Here is a 23,744-nt window from a genome sequence, read left to right as displayed (position 1 = left end):
GGCACTGCAACACAACGGCAACACGGGATTACAAGCACACCAACTACACAACAACTCTCCGCCGGCCCGATGCCGATCGCCTCGGGGTCACCGACCTCGGTGGAGGAGATGTAGTGCCACCTGGTGGAGGTCTGGCCCGTCACCTCCCCGACCTCCAGCTCGTACGACGACTTGTTGACCAGAGAGAAGAACGGACTCATGGTCACGATGCGGGTGATGTTGAAGCTGCTCATCTGGATGCTGACGCCCACCTGGCAACAATAAACCACTCGTTAAACCAAACCTCACAGACATTTAGTTTAACATCATAGAAAAAGAAAACCAGCAAATATACCGGTTTGTCATTTTGGTTTAAAGAATATTAAACTATTAAACGACTCGTGTGATGTAATGTGGGGTGTTCTGAGCCCCAGCAACCACTCTGCAGATGAAGACTGCTTTGGTCAAAAGCTCCGTAGCAAGTGAGTAAGGGAACCTTGAGTTGACGCGTTAGCTAAAAACAAGCGTGTATCTCCGGGGCTCGTGTCGGTTACCAGGAAGTCCTTGTTGCTGGCGGGACAGCGGACGCAGCCGTAACTTCCCACGGTGTCCAGAGAGAAGCCGTCCGACCAGGAGCTGGTGGAGACGCACAGCTGGAGCTGCACAACAACAACAACAACAGTTAGCCTCACTAACCATTCTCAGCACCGCAACAGGAGGCCGCTTCAGATGAATCATAATTATGACTTTTTGACTGATTTGTATTTATTTAAGAGGGGACCCGGGCGTCCATAGTAACCTGTATGACCTGAAGATGAAACCATTGAAAGAAGCACTGGTATGAAGAGCCGTGCTCTCGGCGGTCCTCACCTTGCTCTTGCTGAAGAGGTTCTTCTTCCTGAAGGAGAACAGCAGGATGTCGCGGGCGTCGGCCGGGTGCTTGACGCTGACGTCCTCGGCGCGGTACTGCAGCACGCGGGCCGTCTTGTTGATGATCCAGTACGGGCTGAAGAGCGACAGCAGCAGGCGGCCGGCGGCCCTGGTGGCGTGGACGCTCACGTCCACCGACAGGCCGGAGTCCGAGTCGCAGACCAGACACACGGAGAAGAACTCGGGCGCTTCCGGCTCCACGCGCACGTGTCCGTGCCAGTCGCGGCCCTGGTACCGCATCAGCACCAGGGACACCATCTCACCAGAGAGCCGGGCGTTCAGGAGGTCCGACGTGCTGCCTTCCAGAAGCTCATAGGAGTCTGCCGAGCTCTGAGGAGGAGAGACCACGAGAGACCAGATGAGACCACGAGGGACCAGATGAGACCACGAGGGACCAGATGAGACCACGAGGGACCAGATGAGACCACGAGAGACGAGATGAGACCACGAGGGACCAGATGAGACCACGAGAGACCAGATGAGACCACGAGAGACGAGATGAGACCACGAGAGACGAGATGAGACCACGAGAGACGAGATGAGACCACGAGAGACCAGATGAGACCACGAGAGACCAGATAAGACCACGAGGGACCAGCGGACGCTGTAGGGCAGCAGGTTGTGTGTGTGTGTGTGTGTGTGTGTGTGTGTGTGTGTGTGTGTGTGTGTGTGTGTACCTCCATCATGTAGCGGACGCTGTAGGGCAGCAGGTTGTGTGTGTGTGTGTGTGTGTGTGTGTGTGTGTGTGTGTGTGTGTGTGTGTGTGTGTGTGTGTGTGTACCTCCATCATGTAGCGGACGCTGTAGGGCAGCAGGTTGCGCAGCGAGGCCACCGGGTGCAGGTGGATGACGTAGGCCGGGTCCCAGTCCTCCTCCCCGTGGCTGCTGATGTGCCGCAGCTCGTCGGGGACGGCCAGCGTGTTGACGGCCAGCGGCAGGAGGCTGCCGTCGGCCGCCGGGCACTGCAGCACCGCCTGCACCTCCGAGCTGCGGTGCACCTGCTCCTTCCACGACACGCAGGTGGTGGATGGGCCGTACTGACCCTCCAGGCGGCCCGCCGGGCGCACGAACAGCTGGCATCTGAGGGGGGGCATGAAACTACACCGTCAACGAGAACCAGAGACCTGCACCACAGGGACCTGCACCACAGGGACCTGCACCACAGAGACCTGCACCACAGGGACCTGCACCACAGGGACCTGCACCACAGGGACCTGCACCACAGGGACCTGCACCACAGAGACCTGCACCACAGGCACCTGCACCACGGGGACCTGCACCACAGGGACCTGCACCACAGGGACCTGCACCACAACCTCCACATAGAAGTGAATCTTCCTCAATGGGATTCAGTTTGAAGCCAAAACATTTGAGGAAGTAAGAGTTGATTTGGAACGTTCCACCACATCTGAACAACCGTGGAGAGAAAAGGAAATAACCCTTGGAGGAGGAAACCATGGCGGTATATTCCAGAGCAGAAGCGCTCGCTCGCCATCCGGTCGTGAATAATTCTTGCAGTAATCTCCAGGTTTTAATCCCAAATCCCTCCATGACTTCTCTCAGAGTATGAAGCTGGTATTTTGGATAATTTCCGTTTCTTACATTTAGCACTAAATATGATATCAACCCAAGAATTAAATACAAAGATTATCATATACTTGTGTCATAATGTTCTAAGCCCTTTTACACTTTCACAATAATCTCCAGGCACGCTAACCGCCCTGCCTCGTGCCCCTGGGCAAGGCGGGCGAGGCTACCTGTAGGACTCCAGGGCGATGTGGAACTCCCGCTCCGGCTCGGCCTGACCGACGCGCTGCAGGCTCCTGGAGGCGGGGCAGTACTTCAGTACGGAGAACGGCACCGAGAAGTGGTTCTTTATCTGCAAACACAAACATCACGCCGTCGGTTCTTCGGCCAGCTGCGACTGAGGAGAACGTCTTCGGTGCGGCGGGACTCTGACCTGCAGCGGCGAGCGGACGGTGATGACCTTGTTGCCATCGGCGGCGTCGATCTGCAGCAGGACAGAAACCGCCTCCTGCAGCATCGGACCCCGGATGTTGTAGAGGCGGCGGCCCGGTTTGTCCAAGGAGATGTTGGCGATCTCGCTGTATCCGGAGGGAACTGCAGGTTCAGAGACACCAGACGCCTTCAGTCACATTATATCAGGATTCATACAAATTCTGACCAGTGGATCCATGACTTTAAACCAAATGTCATTACAAGCATTTAGTGAAATCTGGGTGTAAACAGTAAAAAGTGAGTAAATGTAGTATTTAAACTAACAATGAGAACACAAACCATACAGTAAACCTTAAATGACACAAATGAATGAGACAATAGTTTGATTAAAAGAATAAACATTTATATAGATGCCTGTATGTATGCCTGCTTATATTTGGAGTCTTTCTTTTAAAAGCATATTCATTATTTCAAACTCAGCGTAAATGAACGTCATGAACACATGAATATAACACATTTACATGACTTTTACTAAACTTTTGAGACTTTATTTTTTTCAAGGACTTTTCCAGGCCTGGAAATAACCATTTTAAAACTCCATGACTGTTCCAGGTTTTCCATGAGCGTAGGAACGCTGCTCTTATCTTACACCGTTCGCCCTGGACAGAAGGAGCCGGACTTAAAGGAGAGACTCTTCAACATGTTCCACCAGATTCAAGGATATTAATACATTTCTGCTTTATTTTCCCCTGTATTTTATTTCTGAAACTGCACTGCAACTTTTATTCCATTTTCAGCTTTTTATTGTTTTACTGACTATTTTGAATGTTTAAATATGTGTAATGTTTAAATGAAATAAAGATTATAAAGACTTTTGCATTATGTTTTCATGCTTTTATGTGAAGCACTATGAATCGTCTTGAAATTAACTATACAAAGAACTGTCAGTAATCACTGTGGCTCATGCTATCTGTCTATTATCTACTGTGGTGTATGCTAGTATGCTAAAGTGCTAGCATGAAGCCTGCTACCGACACAACCGGATATGCTAAAGGTGTGGACCAACAACTCGCTCTGACCGATGGTGAGGTTGAACAGGCAGCTCTCTTGTCGCTGCAGAGCCGACAGTTTCCCTCGTGAGGCCGGGTCGAACATGGAGTGCTCCAGGTCCATGCTCTGGTCCACAGACAGCTGGTGTAGTTTCCCCTGAGCCGGAGAACCCACCGGCCTCAGGTTGGCGGTGTGCTGCACAATGAGAGGAATCCCAAGAGAGTTTCTGATGGTGAAGGGCGCCCTCTCCTTCAGGGAGTAGTCAAAGGTGGAGGCGGTGGCCTCAGAGAACGCCTGGAGAGAACACAGCAACGTCAGAAATGTCTGTCCACAACTGATGACATGCAAGGATTCAAGAAAGAGCAATGATTCAAGACAAATAATTCATAAACACGTTTGTATATGAGGGACCTTGGTGAGGTTATAGAAGATGCTATGTGTTGTACCTTGGTGAGGTTATAGAAGATGTGTTGTACCTTGGTGAGGTTGTAGAAGATGTGTTGTACCTTGGTGAGGTTGTAGAAGATGTGTTGTACCTTGGTGAGGTTGTAGAAGATGTGTTGTACCTTGGTGAGGTTGTAGAAGATGTGTTGTACCTTGGTGAGGTTATAGAAGATGTGTTGTACCTTGGTGAGGTTATAGAAGATGTGTTGTACCTTGGTGAGGTTATAGAAGATGTGTTGTACCTTGGTGAGGTTGTAGAAGATGTGTTGTACCTTGGTGAGGTTATAGAAGATGTGTTGTACCTTGGTGAGGTTGTAGAAGATGTGTTGTACCTTGGTGAGGTTATAGAAGATGTGTTGTACCTTGGTGAGGTTATAGAAGATGCTATGTGTTGTACCTTGGTGAGGTTATAGAAGATGTGTTGTACCTTGGTGAGGTTATAGAAGATGTGTTGTACCTTGGTGAGGTTGTAGAAGATGTGTTGTACCTTGGTGAGGTTGTAGAAGATGTGTTGTACCTTGGTGAGGTTATAGAAGATGTGTTGTACCTTGGTGAGGTTATAGAAGATGTGTTGTACCTTGGTGAGGTTATAGAACATGTGTTGTACCTTGGTGAGGTTGTAGAAGATGTGTTGTACCTTGGTGAGGTTGTAGAAGATGTGTTGTACCTTGGTGAGGTTGTAGAAGACGTTGAGGCTGCACTGGGAGACAGTGATGTTCATGGTGTCTTTGGAGCAGATGTTGATGGCTGTGCGAGGTTCAGGCAGAAAGACAAAGTCGTCTCCGTGAACGGGACTCTTGTCCTGGAGCGGGTTGTTCTTCATCTGCAGGAGCAAATACAACAATGATAGGTTCTACATTCTCAGACATAAGGGTTCCCAATGGGTTCTTCCTCAACCCTAGAGCTCAACAAGTTTTAATTGTGTCTGGAATGTGCTGTGTATAAATAAACTTGCTTTGTGGCAAAAGACAGAAGCGAACAACTGACAGACAGTTCTATTTCATCCTTACTGACCGTCAGAGGCAGTGTTTTCACACTGGATATCTTCCGTCTTGCGCTTGCGCAGTTCGAGTACGTATACCAAAAATGTCACGTGTGACCTCGGGTGAGTCCCCAGCCGGGTATAACTTCCGGCCTCATCCTGAGATCATGTCCTTTTTCATCTTCTCGCTACGCAGGCTAACCCCGCTGGGGCGTCAGATCCACCCCTGGCCGAGCCGGTCCTAGAGGAACCGGTCCTAGAGGAACCGGTCCTAGAGGAGGACATTGTCTCGTTGACAGCGTCCGGCAACTTCTTCACTGAATACAGTGATGGGCAGGCCTCCCATTCTTCCGGGCCTGGTTCCCATTCCTCAGCCCATACTCCTTCGGAGGGGCCAGTCGACTACTCCATGGGGTCCGTCATTCGCATGGCACTTGCACACCTGCAACTGGACTTAAAGCAGCCGGAACCCGCACTGGCTAGTGCTTTCTTCAGGCGGTTCCCGCTCCTGCCACCTTTTCTGTTCCTCCCTCAGAGGAATATCTGAGGGAGTTGCACGCATGTTGGAGGAACCCCAAGACTCACTCCCGTCTCTCGGCAGATGCCCGAATCCTGTCGTCCATGCAGGAGGCGGCAAGATGTGGCCTTGAGCACATGCCACCCGTCGAGCCTACTATTGCGTCTCTCATAGTTTCCCCTGAGGAGACTCTGAGGCCGGACGCCAGGTGTCCTCGACTCCAATGTCGGATCACGGACGACCTGCTTTGCCAAGCTTATAACATGGCAGCACGCATGGGCCGTATTGGCAATTCCCTCTCTCATCTTATGCTCGCCCTCTCAGTTTCTCTGCAGCAGGCTACATTCGACATTACTGCCACCAGCCTCAGTGACGCTTCACTGCAGGCGTTTGCACTCATGTCAAGGGAACTCGCATCCCATCCCGTCGGGAGGTCGTCACGACAGATGCCTGCCTCTCAGGGTGGGGTGCAGTGTAGCAGAGCAGGACTGCTCGGGGGCAGTGGCCCGCTCAAGACCGCAGGGAACATATCAATGTCCTGGAGCTACAGGCTGTGCACCTAGCACTCAGACAATTCCTTCCACATTTGAGAGGGAAACATGTACTTGTTCGGTCGGACAATACTTCGACCGTGTTCCACATAAACCATCAAGGGGGCACCAGGTCTGCAGGATTGCTACGGGTTCCCCGTGCCCTTCTGACGTGGGCAGCCCCTCGCCTGACCAGCCTTTGGACAACGTATTTACCAGGAAAGCGGAACCAGATTGCGGATTCCCTCTTCCGTCACAAGCCTCCACCGGGGGAGTGGCGGCTTCACCCAGAGGTCGTGCACAGCATCTGGGGCCTCTTCGGCAGAGCAGAGGTGGATCTCTTGACTCCAGAGAGTTCGACCCACTGCCCCCGCTGGTTCTCCCTGGTAGAGAGGACCAGTCCTCTGGGTCAAGATGCCCTGGCTCATACGTGGCCGGAGGGCTTTCTTTATGCTTTCCCCCCAATTGCCCTGATCTTGCCAACGCTCCTCAGGGTTCTTCAGCAGGGTTACAGGCTGGTGCTGGTGGCACCCTTATGGCCCGCCAGGACTTGGTTCCCTCTGCTGCACAGACTCTGTCGCGGGACAACATGGCGCCTCCCCGACAGGAAGGATCTCCTATCGCAGCTAGGAGGTCGGATCTGGCATCCCGACCCCAGGCGCCTTCACCTATGGGCCTGGCCGTTAGAGGGCCCGACCAGCTGCTGAGCAGCTGCACAGAACCAGTCAGGACGACGATTCTAAATGCCAGAGCGCCATCTACCCGTCTACAGTACGAGTGTAGATGGAGGCTATTTTCTGACTGGTGCGGGGTTCACAACGAAGACCCAGTACAGTGCCCTGTGCCTACTGTACTTGAGTTTCTGCAGTCCCTCCTAGATAGGGGCCGGTCTCCCTCTACCCTGAGGGTTTACGTAGCTGCTATCTCATGGCAGCATGCTAGGATCAACAACGGCACTGTGGGGAGCCACAAGCTGGTGTCCCTCTTCTTGAGGGGGGCTCAGCGACCTCCGAGCACCCCGAGGGCCCCTCCATGGGACCTGTCAGTGGTACTGGACGCCCTATGCTCACCTCCCTTTGAAACCACAACAGAGGCAGAGCTGCGATGGCTGTCAGCAAAGACCGTCTTTCTACTTGCCATCACGTCGGCAAAGCGGGTAGGCGAGTTACACGCCCTGTCGGTGAGTGAATCCTGTTTGAGGTGGAACTCAGATGGCTCGGGTGTTACACTATGGCCTAATGCAGCATTTCTTCCGAAGGTACTGACACGCTCGCACCTCAACCAACCTATCCAGCCCGCACAGTTTAACCGTCCATTGGGAGAGGAGAGGTCAGGGCTACTGTGCCCAGTGCGGGTCCTCAGAGCCTATGTCGAAGCCACCGCAGGTATACGGTGGTCGGAGCAGCTTTTTGTCTGCTATGGGGGACCTAGGAAGGGCTGTGCTCTGTCAAAACAGCGTCTGTCCCACTGGATAGTGGAAGCCATTGCCTGTGCATACAGGGCGAACGTCCGGGCGCTGCCGCCCGGAGTAAGGGGCCATTCTACCAGGAGTGTCTCCACGTCATGGGCAACCCTGAGAGGTGTGTCCTTGGAGGATATATGTGCGGCGGCCTCATGGGCATCACCAAGCACATTTACCAGATACTACAGAGTGAACGTTGCCACCCCTCACCCATTGGGTGCGGTTCTTCGTCCACATTCCTCTGCCTGAGTCAGACGAGGTAGGTTCCTGTACATTCCTCTTGACTTTGTTGGTATAAGTCATCCAGTGTGAAAACACTGCCTCTGGCGGTCAGTAAGGATGAAATAGAACGAAAGTTACGAAGGTAACTACGGTTCTATGAATCCTGGATGACCGCCAGAGTTCTTGGTCACTCGGAATCTCTTGGTTTCGAGAGAAGATTCCGCAGGACATGATCAGGATGAGGCCGGAAGTTGTACTCGGCTGGGGACTCATCCGAGGTCACACGTGACATTTTTGGTATGCGTACTCGAACTGCGCAAGCGCAAGACGGAAGATATCCAGTGTGAAAACACTGCCTCTGGCGGTCATCCAGGATTCATAGAACCGTAGTTACCTTCGTAACTTTCGATTTACCTTAAGCTCCAGGTTCCATCTGCGTTTGCCGCCGTCGACCCGTTCGATCAGAGGCTCCCACACGGCATGGACCTCGTTAAAGTAGTTCACCTGCAGACACACGGTCACATGTTACATCATACACAGCGAAACGCCTCAATGATGCTCATGTTGGATCTTACAGTCAGCAGCTGCAGGAACTCCATCTATCCTGTTTGGCTTCAGTATCAGAAACATCACAATAAATAAACACTATTAAAAAACTATAAATATCTAGTGCCAAATATCAAGTTTCTCAAACGTAAAGGCAGAAGGTGTGAAGGACAGGTCCAGGTAAAGGTATAAAGGACAGGTCCAGGTAAAGGTATAAAGGACAGGTCCAGGTGTGAAGGCCAGGTTCAGGTAAAGGTATAAAGGCCAGGTTCAGGTGTGAAGGCCAGGTTCAGGTCCAGGTGTGAAGGACAGGTCCAGGTAAAGGTATAAAGAACAGGTTCAGGTGTGAAGGCCAGGTTCGGGCATAAAAGATCAGTTCTCACCTCCAGTGTCATGTCTGCACTGAGCTGCAGCAGAGACGACCAGTTTTTGGCCGATCCATTGAAGGAGGACTCGGCCAGCAGCAGAGGGACAGTCCGATGACCCAAACCCGACTCCAGAGTAACCTGGACCACCTGTCAGGCGAAATAAAACCTTGTCAACAGGAAACACATCTGATCTTGTAAAGGTTCAGAACGAAGCCGACGTGGAGCTGCAATGTCGTACCTTGACCTCCGCAGTAAAGCTCTCGCCCTCTTGGAGCCCGTCCCGCTCTCTGAAGCTCTCGGTGACCTCGGTGGCCTGGTCCACTCCCAGGAACCAGTAGTTGCAGCTGTAGACGTTCATGGCCGACCAGAGGTCGCCCAAATCCGCCTTCGACTCCCGACTCTGCTCGCCGCTCTGCTCCGCCGTCATGGCGGTCGTGATCGTCTGCACCGTGTTGAGGATGAACGGAGAGATCTGCGGGACAAAAGGACGGCGAGTTCACCGACAGTTTCTGTGGACGCAAAGACGTCACAGCTCCAAACTTCCGGCCTGAAGGAGGAGATGTACCTTGACAATGACTTCCTCCACTGTCACACAGCCGCTCAGGGGTCGGTTCGGGTGGGCTTTGGCCTCCAAGGCCACAGAGCAGGGTCTCAACACCTATTGGACAGAGTCAGAGTGGTGAGTCAGAGAGCAGCTGCAGGTGACGACGCGCTGCTGGCGCCACCTGCAGGTCAGATATTTCCCCACCGTTACTGAATCATGGCGGGATGCGTGAAGGCAGGACCAGAACGAATAGGCAGGAAACAATAACCTTTGTGAGTCTGTGTGTGAGTCATCATGGACAAAGGATAACGTTTAAAGGATACTTTGGTATCGTTCCACCTGGACCCTCTTTACTTGGTCCTGTGTCTAATGGGACGGCCTACAGACGGCAGCCGCTAAACAGACTGCAATGTAATCACTCGGGTCAATTCCTCGCCGTCAAATAGGGTCCAGATTAAAAACTACAGAAGTTCCCTTCTTGACCCCCCATGTGATCTCACCGTGGTCACGGCTTTGTCCTCCTTGTTTCGGATGAAGGGGCACGCGAGGACCTTCAGCTCCCTCAGGTTGGCCCTCGTGTTCTGGGTCCCGTCCTCCTCGGCCTGCATGCTGAAGTCGCACTGAAACGAGGCCACGAGGGCGGGGGCGTCGGCCTTCATCAGGCTGGCGACGAACACCACCTCCGGGTCCACCACCACCGCCCGCAGACGAGTCCTGACCAGCGGGGCTGCCAGAAGACCAGCAGAGTTCAGATTAAACTATGGGTTTCACTTCACGTTTCTTTAACCCTAGCCATCCTACTAATACCTAACCTCAACCTGATTTCTCTCACCTAATCTCAACCATTGACCTATTAGCACCTCAACATCAACCGAAAGCTTACATCAATCTGTACTTTAACCAAAACCAACCCGGTTCCTCTTGCCTTACCTCAACCATTTCGTTATGAATATCTAAAACTTACCTACAATACCGATCCTTATCCCAATTACTCTCGCCTAACCTCAATCACTTACTTACCGACGCCTAACCTCAACTCAATCCCCCCAAAAATACCTAACCCCTTATTTATCCAACACAAACCGTAACCGGGTTTACTTTACCTAATTGACATTAATTCCGGGATTCTGAATTGTTGCATCACCACCAGTACAGTCTGTTCTACAACATGGGTTAGTAAAATAGGAGGTGGGGGGGGGAGGCAAGGCTTTTAAAACTGTTTTCGTTTGTTGTTTTTATGTTATGTTGTAAGTTCTAAAAGACTGTCAATAGGGTGATGTTAATCTCCTATATGAATACTCTATCCTCCCCTAACCCTCCCACTGGGTGGAAAGATCTACGGAGGAGGTATCACTAAATAACATTCGGCGGCCAGTGCACTGCCGAGCCGTTGGTGGAACGTGGGAGATTCATGAGTAAATACGTAATACCTAACCCCTAACCCTAACACCCTAACCATAACCCCTAACCCTGTATTTACTCATGAATCTCCCCACGTTCGCCCAACGGCTCAAAATATCTCACTGCTCTCAGTCTGGGTCTTCTTTAAAAGCAATGGAACTTTTCAGACTGTCAATGCACAGGCTTTTAACAACTTTATGAACGCTGCCACGGTCTACATTTACTCTCATCTCGGCAGAGGTTCTCAAACTTGGTGCTGCAACACCTGTTGGCGTTCCTGTAAAATATGCCTAAAACGCCTATCCAAGGCATACCCAAAGTAAATAGCAAGCTGTACTTGAACCATTTGGAGTAAATGCATTGTATTGGTCTCTTTTGAAAGGTAACACTCTCAAGCTTTTCCCCCCAACACTCTTTAAGCCTTCTTTCTGTCTTTAAGGAGGAGCAAGAGGAGCTGCAGCGTTTCAAACCTCTCAGGTCTTACCGGCCTTGGCGTCTAGCCGCGGCTCCGTGGTCAGTCTCAGCGGTAGTCTGTCGCTCGGTGCAGACGTCGCGGTCGGAGACGAACTCTGCGGCAGAGCCCGCAAGAAGAAATCTGCGACGGCCATCAGGAACTCCACACTGGCACACAGGTAAAGCTTCTGCAGGACGGCCACCACCTCCCGCTCTCCAGCGCTCTGCCGATACGTCACATCGATCATCGCCTCGGGGCTCTCCTCGTCCCGCCGACCGACCATCCTGCAGCCACGAGTTGACAGGGTTCATACACATCCTGACCAATGGATTCATGACTTTCCATGACTTTAAACCAAATGTCCATTACAAGCATTTAGTGAAATCTGGGTGTAAACAGTAAAAAGTGAGTGAATGTAGTATTTAAACTAACAATGAGAACACAAAGCATACAGTAAACCTTAAATGACTCAAATGAATGAGACAATAGTTTGATTAAAAGAATAAACATTTATATAGATGCCTGTATGTATGCCTGCTTATATTTTGAGTCTTTCTTTTAAAAGCATATTCATTATTTCAAACTCAGCGTAAATGAACGTCATGAACACATGAATATAACACATTTACATGACTTTTACTAAACCTTTTTTTTTTTCTCAAGGACTTTTCCTGGACATAACCATTTTAAATTCCATGACCTTCACAGGTTCTCCATGACCGCAAGAACCCTGCGTTAAGGTGAGTTTCCACAGAGGGCTCAGAGTTGTGTATTATAGGAAACAGCTAACGCAATGACAGCGAGTTTGAATTCATAGATGAATGCATTTACATATATTTTGTTAAATAGATGCATTGCAAAAGCCAAAAAGCAATTTGTTTGTGAGGTTTGAAAAAAGCTGTTCCGTTTACAAAAAGGCAGGACTTTTACTGCAGCGGGGCCGTTTCCTGTGTGCTGCATTAAAACCACAGAACCAACATTGAGCAAAAGAAGAAGAGAAAGGAGGAGTTGTTCTTGTCTTTCTTCTAAAATGGTGGTAACTCTGAATTAGTGTCTGTCCAAACAGTTTGACGGCATCGTTGACACACAGGCAGCAGACGAAGCAGAGGTCATGTGACCGTTACCGTGAGGTCACCCTCTCCATGCCCGTCCGCAGGTCGTCCAGCGTGCAGGCGCTGAGGACTGTGGTCACCTCCATGCTGCCGTTGGTCAGGAGCTTCCCCGAAGCTTTCAGCAGGTGGAGGGCGAACTCGCCCAATCTGAGGCTCTGCTGCCGCTTGAGGTCGGAGGGCTGCAAGGAACAAGAACAATCAGACACAAGAGTGACAACCAGAGCTGATCCTGGACCAGCTGTTACCTGTAGAAGAGTATCTACGATCCAATTTGGTCTTAAAAGTCTGAAATTAAATGTATGATTGAATATCGGAACAAATGGCAAAGCTGCAAGTTTCATTTTGGAAGTTTAAACATCAGCTTCTGAATCAAGTACAAAATCAACTGTGTAGCCAAAGACACTCTTGAGGACAATTGTCCCATCGAAACCCATTAAAACCAACGTGTCTGATCCCATTGCACTATAACATCCTTTATTCTATTCTATTAAGTCAACAGTCTCGAGCTCTGACTTAAAAAAATTACTATTTTCCATCAGATTGAGTCATTTTCTCATGTTTTACCTATGGGGCAAATATATGGTATTTCCCATTATTCCACTATGGGCATCACTGCTGTATTATGCATCAAATCAATGTTGTTGCTGATCATTGATATATCACAGTCTGTGAACAAAATCCCCTTTAACATTTAGTCTCCAGGATTTTTATAGTCCCTCAAGTTATCAGACCAAAACTCAGAGAATGTGGAAAATAATGTTAATATGCAGTATTTGTAATGGTATTTTTGTTTAAAAGTAAGACAAATGAGTCAACCATGTTATTAAAGGCCATTAAAAGATACAAACAGAGTTACTAACAACAAACAAGCTCACATTTCCAAAATAAAATAATGTTAAAAAGCTGCAAGCTTTGGTTGTTGGTAATCAGGAAGAATCACATACAGAACCTTCCAGAACCCTAAGAGAACCTAATCCATATGTGTTGACTGACCTGTTTTGGGTCGTTGCTGTACAGAACCAGACCAAGAGACTCAATGTTAAAGTTAAACTTCATGGTCTCCAGAGCTTCCTCCTCCTCTTCATCACTGCTTACAGCCGGTTTCCCAACATCACCTGAAGTCAGAAAACACAGATAAAGAACACAGAAACTAATGTTGACGCCTACAATCAGTTGAGAATCTAACAGCAACGAGGATATCTTCACGGATGTGAACATGTTCATGAAGAGACCTGCTGGGGGGCCTCCGGCTGCTCGCAGCTGCAGACTGGCCTCCTGTCTCGGGGCCGTGGGCTCCAGACTGCCGGCCTCTCCCAGATTCTCCATCAGGATCCTCAGCAGCACCTTCAGGTCGTCCTGACTCAGCTCCACCTGGACAGACATAGACCTCATTACAGACACTACATAGACCTCATTACAGACACTACATAGACCTCATTACAGACACTACATAGACCTCATTACAGACACTACATAGACCTCATTACAGACACTACATAGACCTCATTACAGACACTACATAGACCTCATTACAGACACTACCATAGACCTCATTACAGACACTACCATAGACCTCATTACAGACACTACCATAGACCTCATTACAGACACTACATAGACCTCATTACAGACACTACATAGACCTCATTACAGACACTACATAGACCTCATTACAGACACTACCATAGACCTCATTACAGACACTACATAGACCTCATTACAGACACTACATAGACCTCATTACAGACACTACATAGACCTCATTACAGACACTACATAGACCTCATTACAGACACTACCATAGACCTCATTACAGACACTACATAGACCTCATTACAGACACTACATAGACCTCATTACAGACACTACATAGACCTCATTACAGACACTACCATAGACCTCATTACAGACACTACATAGACCTCATTACAGACACTACCATAGACCTCATTACAGACACTACCATAGACCTCATTACAGACACTACATAGACCTCATTACAGACACTACATAGACCTCATTACAGACACTACATAGACCTCATTACAGACACTACCATAGACCTCATTACAGACACTACCATAGACCTCATTACAGACACTACATAGACCTCATTACAGACACTACATAGACCTCATTACAGACACTACCATAGACCTCATTACAGACACTACATAGACCTCATTACAGACACTACATAGACCTCATTACAGACACTACATAGACCTCATTACAGACACTACCATAGACCTCATTACAGACACTACCATATACCTCATTACAGACACTACATAGACCTCATTACAGACACTACATAGACCTCATTACAGACACTACATAGACCTCATTACAGACACTACATAGACCTCATTACAGACACTACATAGACCTCATTACAGACACTACCATAGACCTCATTACAGACACTACATAGACCTCATTACAGACACTACATAGACCTCATTACAGACACTACATAGACCTCATTACAGACACTACATAGACCTCATTACAGACACTACCATAGACCTCATTACAGACACTACATAGACCTCATTACAGACACTACATAGACCTCATTACAGACACTACATAGACCTCATTACAGACACTACATAGACCTCATTACAGACACTACCATATACCTCATTACAGACACTACCATATACCTCATTACAGACACTACATAGACCTCATTACAGACACTACCATATACCTCATTACAGACACTACCATATACCTCATTACAGACACTACCATCAGTAAACATCCCCTGAGACGTTAAAGAAACAGTACATATTCAGGTCAATCCTCTTCCTTCGTCTCTTATGATATCTCAGATGGACATCAGCTTAATCTCTGGGTCCAGTTCAGACCTCTGTTTAGCCTAGCTTAGCATAAAGACTGGAAGCAGGGGTAGGCTGCTAGCCTGGACGGTACCTGGGGGTCTAACTTTCTCTGTGATCACTCATTTCACATGTCAATATAGTCGATCTCAGACCAGCTGCGGTCATTAATCTGCATTTTAATTATTTTGTAAGATCATGAAATAATGATTTGAAATGCAGTGCAACAGCTTGGCGACCACTTCAGGTTAAGGCGGTATTTTTGAGCCGTGATCAAATTTCACAATGCAGAAAACTAACTGAAGACAACCATATCAAGGGAGGCTTTCTCACTAATTACAAACACGAATAAAAGAGTATTCATTCTAAGTCACAAGTGGAAAAGGTCACCAGCTAGAACGGCCCCTCGACACTACAGGAAAACAACGTGTACCTTTGGTGGTGCACGAGTTAACTGGAACAGAGGAGTTAGAAACAGTCACTCTGCAGAACATGCAGTTGACACCAACAGATCCCTGATTGAGCAGAAACCGCCATATCTTCAGGACCTTATAGCACCCTATTACCCAACTAGAGCACTGCGCTCTCAGAAAACAGGGACTTGTGGTTCCTAGACTCTCCAAAAGTAGAACAGAATAAGTTATGTTTCCCGTGTGTTGTTGACTTTGAATCTTGCTAGCGTAACGTTAGCTTAATGCTAGCGTAACGTTAGCTTAATGCTAGCGTAACGTTAGCTTTCTGTCTCGTAGCTGAGCCAATGGGTTCTATGAGCTGAGCGAACCAGAAATATCTAAGTGGTATCTGAGCTCCGTCCTATTTGCTGGAGCAGTGAACAACACAATATGTAGGGTATTAGATAATAAACTATTTGAGATGATTTTCTTTAATCTGTTGAGAGACAATGGTACTGGACACTTTGTTAATGTTACTACCAGAAACTTATGGTTTCATATTCTGCTGCAAATAAAAACCAGATAAAACCAAAGAATGAGTTGACAAATCTGACATGTTATTTTAACTTAAAACCACCATAAGTACTGGTTTTGCAGCTCATCAACTCCTTCTCCTCCTGCAACACCTCCTACCTTCATTGGCTTTAGATCTCCATTGACCTCCACGGGAACCATCTTCTTGTACCAGGAAGCTGCCAGGTTCCTCCTGACATTCAGGTGCAGGTTCACCGGTTCCAGCAGCTCGGTGGTGGGTTGACCTGACGCCGGATCCATACAGGTCCTAACAGACAGTAAGAGTTAAAAATGCTTATTGAGTAACTAGGTATGATTACTCCACCAGAATGTTTCAATCCTCCTCTTGTGGTTTATATTTAAATAAAAATGAAGTGTTTGGAATAATTCTTCTAGTTTCTATTGAATATGAATTTATTAACATTTTGGTCCTGACAAAATGATGCAGTCTTTGGTTTCAGGTTGTTTTTCTTCCGTTTCTGGAGTAGATCCTCTGTTATCTGAATCAACTAACTGACCTGGAGAGTTTGAGTTGGGTCAGCTCGACGTCCATGTTGTCGATGACGGCCGGCAGCGGGCACCCGTCCACAGGCAGCAAAGAGAAGCTGTTTCCCACAGTGATCAGACCCAGGTCCATCACGAGTGCATCATGGGAGGTGGAGGACTGGGGGATGATGATGAGAGGGGCCTTCAGCTTGATGTCCATGGACAGACGGAAGCTCTTCTGGGCGAAGTCACGGACGCTGGACGCCGCCTTCTCCGCCGCCTGAGCCGTGGCGGCGCTCAGAGCTTCTTTAGCCGTCTGGAAGTTGTTGGTAAAGTTCTGAATGAAAAGACATAAAACGTCAAATTAGCTTGTTTAGGAAACAAAGGATCTCTGTGAAAGAAAACTGGTATTGACTCCTAAATCTAAACCGAAGATTAAAAATGTAAAAGATTGTTGCATTAAAAAATATTTTTATTCACCAAAAACAAAATGAATATCAACAATAAGACAAGTGTCTAAAACATTTCATGTATGCTATTCTTAAACTGTACTACCGTATAAGTTGGGTTATAAGCCGCTACTACCTTCGGTGGTTATCTCCGCTAGCTCCCTGCTAGCTCTCCGCTAGCTCCCAGACAACCACCGAAGGTAGCATGACCAGCCCCGGCTCGACGCCCGACTCGGTCAGCGGGGAGCTAGCAGCAGCAGCGGGGAGCTAGCAGCAGCGCTAGCTTGCTACAGCGGGGACACCCACCAAAGGTAGTAACGGCTTGTAACCCAACTTTTACGGTAAGTAAAATGAGTTGAGGACAAAACATAACATTTAATTCTATCAACAGTGTGAGACTCACCAGCAGAGACATGATGAACTTGTGCAGGTAAACCACCTGGATGCAGCCCACGTTCAGCTTGACTCTGCCGTCGGTTTTGGAGGTGTCGGCGTAACCGGTCCCCTCTGTGGCGTTCGGAGTGAGACTCATGTTGAAGCTGAACACCTCATCACCCACGATGGAGATCGCCTGAAGGACAAAAACATCAGAGATGTAGGGTAGTCTACTTCATGGGTAGTTTAAGGAGTCCAGGGTAGTATGAGGTAGTCCAGGGTGGTATGAGATAGACCAGGGTAGTCTGAGGTAGTACAAGGTAGTCTGAGGGAGTCCAGGGTGGTATGAGGGAGTCTAGCTTTGTCTGAGGTAGTCCAGGGTGGTATGAGGCAGTCCAGGGTATTCTGAGGGAGTCTAGAGTGGTATGAGGCAGTCCAGGGTAGTCTGAGGTAGTTCATGTTGGTATGAGATAGTCCAGGGTAGTGTGAGGTAGTCCATGTTGGTATGAGGTAGTCCAGGGTAGTGTGAGGTAGTCCATGTTGGTATGAGGTAGTCCAGGGTAGTGTGAGGTAGTCCATGTTGGTATGAGGTAGTCCAGGGTAGTCTGAGGTAGTCCAGGTTAGTCTGAGGTAGTCCAGGGTAGTCTGAGGTAGTCCAGGTTAGTCTGAGGTAGTCCAGGGTAGTCTGAGGTAGTCCAGGGTAGTCTGAGGTAGTCCAGGGTAGTATGAGGCAGTCCAGGGTATTCTGAGGGAGTCTAGAGTGGTATGAGGCAGTCCAGGGTAGTCTGAGGTAGTCCAGGGTAGTATGAGGTAGTCCATGTTGGTATGAGGTAGTCCAGGGTAGTCTGAGGGAGCACTAGTACATACTAGTGTAGTATGAAGTAGTCTAGGGACATCTGAGGGAGTCCATGGTGGTCTGAGGTAGGCTAGGGTGGTATGAGGTAGTCCAGGCTAGTCTGAGGGAGTCTAGGGTGGTATGAGGTAGTCCAGGCTAATCTGAGGTAGTCTAGGGTGGTATGAGGGAGTCCAGGTTAGTCTGAGGGAGTCACTACCTCAAATAGTATATACTGTGTTCACGTGAGGGAAGACTAGTTAGACAGACCACATAGAGATTATTGATAAAGTACCGTAGGAAACTTCTAGCATATACATATATATTAACATATTGATAAAGGCACCTATTAATATAGTATTTGAATCAGCCAACAGCAGCCGACTGACCTTCTTGTGGATGCTTTTGGGATCAACGTTGAGGACGATGAAATCTCTCAGGCGGGCTGATATCTGAGTTTGTGTTCCTTGCATCAGCAAAGAGCCATTAATACCTGAAGGACACATCAAGCGGGGTAAATAGGAGTTTGAGTAGACAGACAAATACAAAAAACACAGCTGTGATCCGGCACCTTGGATCTTGATGTCGGCCATGTTGCAGCTCTGGTCGCACACCAGAATGTTGAAGGCTCCCAGCGTCATCATCACCTTCAGGTCAATGATGTCACTTTCGGCAGGCAACACCAGGGCGGCTGACAGGAAACACAAGAAGCAGAGTGGGGGTTTCTGGCACAACTTCACCTACTTCAAGGTGCATACTTATGGGGAAGTGCATACTTGTACTGGTGAGACGTTACATTAATAGTATTATACTGACTGGTCTTGGCAGACGCCGTCTTGTCCTCCGTCTTCGGTCTGATCGTTCTCTCAGGAGACGCCACGCTGCCGGACGTCAGCGCCACCGACAGGAAGTTGATGGCTGACAGCAGAGCCTCAGTGTGGAGCATGAGGTCCAGAGAGGTGAAAGTCACCTGTGGAGAGAGAGAGAGAATTATTATTTTACAGGTCTATAAAATGTCCAACCATCCAATACATTTCCCACAAAATATTAACCGACATGATCAGATGAAGCTTCAATCACATGAACTGTGTGTGTGTGTGTGTGTGTGTGTGTGTGTGTGTGTGTGTGTGTGTGTCTCACGTTGATCATCTGCTCTGTGTTCTTGTAGACTGTGGAGAAGTTGGGCCCTGAGCGGTCCGCCTGAGGAAACGCAGCCAAACAAGCATGAAGATTTATTCTGTGGTCTCCTGCTGTCACGCTAACAGAAGTACAGTCGTCGATAACAACGTCAGTGATTCCACGATTCTCGCCCAAAACATATTTTGACTGAATGCAGCTGCAGATATGAATCAGGATTTTTTTCACTTCCTGTTCCCTCGTCTGGAAGTCACTGTTTTCTGAATGTGTTTCTGGTCAGATGTCTGAAATAAAGTCTGGATATGAAGTCACGAGCTGAAGAGATCTGAGCGTTTAGTTCATGAAGAATTATAAACGCTTGTTTGTTTCATGTAATAATCTAGAATATAATGAAGGAATCTGATTGGCTATTAGTGGAGGTAACCAGTGATGACATCTTCCTGTCGGTTACAGAAACTCTACAGAACCTTTGTTAGCGGCTGCTAGCTGTGCTGCTAACTGCTAACGGTACTCGCTCTTCTCCTGCAGAGAAATGTTCTATTGTCTTCACTCTCAAGTAGAAAGGTACACAAACATGTTCATGACAGCAAACCCGTGTCCCTCCAAGGATAACCAGGCAACCTGTGAGTTCACCTTGAAATACTGCACTTTGAGCAGCTCGGCTCCAGACTCCACAGAGGAGCTGATGAGGCACAGCGGCTCGCCACTGGAGTCTGGAACGAGACGACAAAAACACCATCACACTGTGTACGTTTACGGGTTGGACCATGATGACCAGAAGACTAGTGCGTCCTCCCTACGGCATACTGTGGGAACACTGTAGTTCACTATCGGAAACACTGTAGTTCACTATCAGAAACACTGTAGTTCACTATAGAAACACTGTAGTTCACTATATAAACACTGTAGTTCACCATAGAAACACTGTAGTTCACCATAGAAACACTGTAGTTCACCATAGAAAACACTGTAGTTCACTATAGTAAACACTGTAGTTCACCATAGTAAACACTGTAGTTCACCATATAAACACTGTAGTTCACTATATAAACACTGTAGTTCACCATATAAACACTGTAGTTCACTATCGGAAACACTGTAGTTCACTATCAGAAACACTGTAGTTCACCATAGTAAACACTGTAGTTCACCATAGAAACACTGTAGTTCACTATATAAACACTGTAGTTCACTATATAAACACTGTAGTTCACCATATAAACACTGTAGTTCACTATATAAACACTGTAGTTCACCATATAAACACTGTAGTTTACTATCGGAAACACTGTAGTTCACTATCAGAAACACTGTAGTTCACCATAGTAAACACTGTAGTTCACCATAGAAACACTGTAGTTCACCATAGAAACACTGTAGTTCACTATATAAACACTGTAGTTCACTATATAAACACTGTAGTTCACTATATAAACACTGTAGTTCACCATAGTAAACACTGTAGTTCACCATAGTAAACACTGTAGTTCACTATAGTAAACACTGCAGTTCACTATAGTAAACACTGCAGTTCACCATAGTAAACACTGTAGTTCACCATAGTAAACACTGTAGTTCACCATATAAACACTGTAGTTCACTATATAAACACTGTAGTTCACCATATAAACACTGTAGTTCACTATCGGAAACACTGTAGTTCACTATCAGAAACACTGTAGTTCACCATAGTAAACACTGTAGTTCACCATAGAAACACTGTAGTTCACCATAGAAACACTGTAGTTCACTATATAAACACTGTAGTTCACTATATAAACACTGTAGTTCACCATAGTAAACACTGTAGTTCACCATAGTAAACACTGTAGTTCACTATATAAACACTGTAGTTCACCATAGTAAACACTGTAGTTCACCAGAGAAACACTGTAGTTCACTATATAAACACTGTAGTTCACTATAGTAAACACTGTAGTTCACCATAGTAAACACTGTAGTTCACCATAGTAAACACTGTAGTTCACCAGAGAAACACTGTAGTTCACCAGAGAAACACTGTAGTTTACTATATAAACACTGTAGTTCACCATAGTAAACACTGTAGTTCACCATAGTAAACACTGTAGTTCACCATAGTAAACACTGTAGTTCACTATATAAACACTGTAGTTCACCATAGTAAACACTGTAGTTCACCAGAGAAACACTGTAGTTCACCATAGAAACACTGTAGTTCACCATAGAAACACTGTAGTTCACCATAGTAAACACTGTAGTTCACCATATAAACACTCTAGTTCACCATATAAACACTCTAGTTCACCATAGTAAACACTGTAGTTCACCATAGAAACACTGTAGTTCACTATATAAACACTGTAGTTCACTATAGTAAACACTGTAGTTCACCATAGAAACACTGTAGTTCACCATAGAAACACTGTAGTTCACCATAGAAAACACTGTAGTTCGCTATATAAACACTGTAGTTCACCATAGAAACACTGTAGTTCACCATAGTAAACACTGTAGTTCACTATAGTAAACACTGTAGTTCACCATAGAAACACTGTAGTTCACCATAGAAACACTGTAGTTCACCATAGAAAACACTGTAGTTCGCTATAGTAAACACTGTAGTTCACCATAGTAAACACTGTAGTTCACTATAGTAAACACTGTAGTTCACCATAGAAACACTGTAGTTCACCATAGAAAACACTGTAGTTCGCTATATAAACACTGTAGTTCACCATAGTAAACACTGTAGTTCACCATAGTAAACACTGTAGTTTACTATATAAACACTGTAGTTTACTATATAAACACTGTAGTTCACCATAGAAACACTGTAGTTCACCATAGAAACACTGTAGTTCACTGTATAAACACTGTAGTTCACCATAGAAACACTGTAGTTCACCATAGAAACACTGTAGTTCACCATAGAAACACTGTAGTTCACCATAGAAAACACCATAACAACACTTGCTCCACAGAGGCTCTGACCTTTAAACTCCAGACACTTCATGGTGATCTTCTTGATAAACGTTGTGGCACACGTGTCGTACTTCCTGACCTTGGTGTTGATGCCCAGGTGAGCAACATGGAAGACCAGGAAAGGTGACTCCTCCTGCTCTCTGGGCTTCTTCAGGGTCAGCAACACCTGGAGGAGCGGACAGGAAACGCAACCAGAAGCGGCACCAGAACGCCGACATCGACACGGTTAAAGTTGATCAGGACAAATCATTCCTGATTCAGGACGAGTGGCTTCACGTTGGTGTCGACTCTCCAAAGTCTAAATGAGACTTCTCACAGCATCTGTAGACTTCGTACCTCTTTGATTTCAAAGTTCAGGAGAACGTTGACGGTGTTTTCATTCACGCCTCCGTTGGTAGTGGCCAACGCTCCGTCAGACCCCGTCTGTGACGCCGCCGCCTCCGCCGGCCGCTCGGCCTTCTCTGAGGACGGAAACTTGTCTTTAAAAACAAGTATTTCTGTCTTCAGATCTTCTTCATTCTGATTGGTTAAGGTGATTATAACCAGGTTAAGCTCCACCCCGTTAATAGTGTTTAGGCTTTCCTCCTTACTGGGTCTTTAGAGTCAGATTTCCCATCATGCACGTGGTAAAGTTACCTTGAGCCACCTGTCTTTTGACGTCCATGCTGTGCTCTTTACTCCCCTCCCCGATGTTCTCCACCAGGATCTTCATCAGCACACCGAGGTCTTCTTCACCCAGACTCATCTGACCAACAAACAACAGTTAAATGTCTCCGTTAAAAATAACTCATCGATTTCAACATGAAACGTCACCAGTTCATTACTGACATTGAGAGGACTGTTATTTGTATTAATAAGTTTCATGAAATGTTGTGTTTAAATATGAAATTAGGCCTCATCTTATTAAATATGTGCTAACTTTCAATAAATTCAGGTTTAAAAATGTTTTTTTATTAATACATGTAGTATAAATGAGGTTATGAATGCTGAGTGGAGCAAAGTGGATGTTAGAGCTGCTGAAGTAGAGATTTCTGGATCTGGAGTTTTATGAAATGTTATGTCTAAATATGCAAATGAGGCATTATGTAATGGTAACTTTTGATGAATTTATGAGGAATCTACAAAGTAATAAAAAAAAAAAATCTTTCCTGGAGTCTGAAAGAAGACGAGTTATGGAAGAAAAAGAGCTCC

At 47.0% G+C, this 23,744-nt stretch overlaps 1 protein-coding gene across 1 annotated transcript in view; it reads right to left on the bottom strand.

Moving 5' to 3' along the window:
* Positions 1 to 23,744, bottom strand: part of vps13c (vacuolar protein sorting 13 homolog C) — a gene marked incomplete at its 5' end in the record, with an annotated part of 67,154 nt that overhangs the window by 22,350 nt on the left and 21,060 nt on the right. Inside the window, 29 exons of the mRNA XM_079230424.1 lie at positions 1 to 4; positions 96 to 251; positions 534 to 638; positions 850 to 1,239; positions 1,691 to 1,988; positions 2,666 to 2,787; positions 2,869 to 3,029; positions 3,947 to 4,211; positions 5,029 to 5,184; positions 8,489 to 8,578; positions 9,004 to 9,135; positions 9,227 to 9,460; positions 9,554 to 9,646; positions 10,033 to 10,259; positions 11,418 to 11,671; positions 12,512 to 12,678; positions 13,493 to 13,614; positions 13,732 to 13,870; positions 16,431 to 16,578; positions 16,829 to 17,133; positions 17,649 to 17,816; positions 18,842 to 18,945; positions 19,024 to 19,143; positions 19,269 to 19,422; positions 19,593 to 19,652; positions 20,223 to 20,302; positions 22,563 to 22,719; positions 22,890 to 23,014; positions 23,190 to 23,298. The exon at positions 1 to 4 is cut by the window's left edge and continues 122 nt beyond it. Coding sequence (XP_079086550.1) covers positions 1 to 4; positions 96 to 251; positions 534 to 638; positions 850 to 1,239; positions 1,691 to 1,988; positions 2,666 to 2,787; positions 2,869 to 3,029; positions 3,947 to 4,211; positions 5,029 to 5,184; positions 8,489 to 8,578; positions 9,004 to 9,135; positions 9,227 to 9,460; positions 9,554 to 9,646; positions 10,033 to 10,259; positions 11,418 to 11,671; positions 12,512 to 12,678; positions 13,493 to 13,614; positions 13,732 to 13,870; positions 16,431 to 16,578; positions 16,829 to 17,133; positions 17,649 to 17,816; positions 18,842 to 18,945; positions 19,024 to 19,143; positions 19,269 to 19,422; positions 19,593 to 19,652; positions 20,223 to 20,302; positions 22,563 to 22,719; positions 22,890 to 23,014; positions 23,190 to 23,298 — 4,645 coding nt within the window. The remainder of the gene's footprint in view (positions 5 to 95; positions 252 to 533; positions 639 to 849; positions 1,240 to 1,690; positions 1,989 to 2,665; positions 2,788 to 2,868; positions 3,030 to 3,946; positions 4,212 to 5,028; positions 5,185 to 8,488; positions 8,579 to 9,003; positions 9,136 to 9,226; positions 9,461 to 9,553; positions 9,647 to 10,032; positions 10,260 to 11,417; positions 11,672 to 12,511; positions 12,679 to 13,492; positions 13,615 to 13,731; positions 13,871 to 16,430; positions 16,579 to 16,828; positions 17,134 to 17,648; positions 17,817 to 18,841; positions 18,946 to 19,023; positions 19,144 to 19,268; positions 19,423 to 19,592; positions 19,653 to 20,222; positions 20,303 to 22,562; positions 22,720 to 22,889; positions 23,015 to 23,189; positions 23,299 to 23,744) is intronic.

The sequence above is a fragment of the Taurulus bubalis genome (assembly GCF_910589615.1).
Source record: "Taurulus bubalis genome assembly, chromosome: 15".
Taxonomy (NCBI): Eukaryota; Metazoa; Chordata; class Actinopteri; order Perciformes; family Cottidae; genus Taurulus; species Taurulus bubalis.
Note: the sequence above shows the minus strand (reverse complement) of the source record. Positions and strands in the feature narration are given on the sequence as shown.